Here is a 2,046-nt window from a genome sequence, read left to right on the forward strand (position 1 = left end):
TTTGTTTAGAACATCATAACTTGAAGCTAATGGGGGAGAGATGATCACCTTATTTCAGACAGTGGAAGGGTTGAGAGAGGGAACCAATTGATAAAAATGGATAATTTAGAAGATAATAGGATATAGTCAATCCATTGACACCACTTAGACCCAAAACCCTAACTTTTAATTGAGGACAAAAGCCTAACTTACACAATCAAAAGTCTTCATAAAATCAATTATGATAATATGAATTTCATTCTTTTTGGGGCAACAATTATAAAGCATCTCATGCGCTAAAAGGATAGAATCTCAAGTAGATTTTCCACTATAAAAGGCAGATTATGAGGGGCCTACAAGGGAAGAAATAATAGAAATAAGTATGTTGGTTAGGACTTTAGTGAAGATTTTGAAGAGACCATTAATCAGATTAATGGTTCCAAATTCTTTAACTTGACAAGCTCTTTCAATCTTAGGAATGAGGGCAATATAGAAGAAAGTTATCTTATGAATAAAGAGATACACACTGGCTGATGTAGAAAATTTTCCTTGTTAGGGGAATGACAACTAGTGTCTATTTATCTAAAATTTGATGATTGTAAGTTCTATACAACAATTATAAAGCAATGTTTTCCCCCTTGATTTGAAAGTTTTCTTGATTTGAGATTTAAGATAATAGTGGCTTAACTTCACAAGGAAGGTAAGAATGCAAATGAATTCATACAAATATTAAAACTCATAGGGAAATTGCAGACAACTTCTCTCGTCTCATCTATATGTTTAGTCTAGCACTTACAATCATGAAGGAGAGCACATACTTTGTAATTTATTCTTCTAAAATTGTCAATCTAGATTTGATAACTACCGATAAAAAATTTGCTAATTAGTCTCGCAAGTCTTAGTATTTGCTCATTAATCCTCTAATCTATATGCTCTTACAATTTCGTCCCTCTGGTTTAGTAATGTAGATTTTCAAAGGAATATTCCATTATTTTAAATAGAATGAGAGAATTTACCCATTATACCCTTCTTTAAAACCCATCAACTCGTTTCTTAACGGGTTTAAACCCACAACCCGCTTATCCTAAAACTCTAACCCAAAAAGTTCTTCTTCCTCATCGGTCGAGGGCACCCCTAAATCCATTTCAGAACTCTTTTCATGTTAATATTCTCTCTAACGCCTATATAATCCTCTAAATTCTTTAGTTTGTTTTCTTTCATCGGAAACAGATACTAGAGAGGTTATTTAGATAATTGAAGATGCTGGATTAAGGGTTAACCCAACCACGATTGGAGAAAATAACAAAAAAGATAACTGAGGGACAAAATTACAATAAAATTGCACATTTGAGGGGCTAACGAGCAAACAGTAAAATTTGATGGCCTAATTTCTAATTATGATTGATGTAAGGGACTAGCATGCAATTAACCACCAACATTTGAATTTTTTTATGGGCCGACCGATATTAGATTTGAGATTACCCAACATTAGATTTTGAGATCATATAAACCCTTTATTGTCCACACGCGCACCGAACGAAGGAAATGAGAAGGCTTAAATCCCCCATGATCGACCCACTCTCACTCCTAGACTCGGCCACTCCCCTCCCCCAAATCCACCAACTCCTCGCCCACCTCCTCACCCGCGGCCTCCTCGCCCACCCGCCTACACTCAACACCCTCATCTACTCCCTCGCCCTTTCTCACAAAACCCCTCAGTCTCTCCTCTATTCCCACCACCTCCTCTCCCATTTCCCATCCACACCCTCCACTTTTGCACTCAACTCCCTCATCCGCGCCCACTCCAAGGGCCCCACCCCGCTCCTCTCCTTCCGCTTTTACAACAAACTCCTTCAATCAAGTCCTCTTTCACCCGACAACTACACTTTTACATTCCTCGTCCGCGCTTGCACTCAAATCCCCTCTCTCCCCGCCGGTCTCGCAGTCCACGGGTCCGCCTTAAAACGCGGGTTTGGATCCGACCCGCATATTCAAACTGCGCTTGTTCACATGTACGCGGAGCTCGGCTCTCCCGAAGCCGCATCTTCACTCTATTCGGAGCTCCGA

The 2,046-nt window shown here is 39.5% G+C and overlaps 1 protein-coding gene across 1 annotated transcript in view; it reads left to right on the forward strand.

Annotated features, from left to right (window-relative positions):
* The window catches only part of LOC109822501 (putative pentatricopeptide repeat-containing protein At5g40405), a 5,673-nt gene continuing 5,155 nt past the window's right edge, over nt 1,529-2,046 (forward strand). The window contains exon 1 of the mRNA XM_020388711.1: nt 1,529-2,046. This exon is cut by the window's right edge and continues 1,365 nt beyond it. Coding sequence (XP_020244300.1) covers nt 1,546-2,046 — 501 coding nt within the window. The 5' untranslated portion in view covers nt 1,529-1,545.

Source organism: Asparagus officinalis, chromosome 8, assembly GCF_001876935.1.
Source record: "Asparagus officinalis chromosome 8, Aspof.V1, whole genome shotgun sequence".
Taxonomy (NCBI): domain Eukaryota; kingdom Viridiplantae; phylum Streptophyta; class Magnoliopsida; order Asparagales; family Asparagaceae; genus Asparagus; species Asparagus officinalis.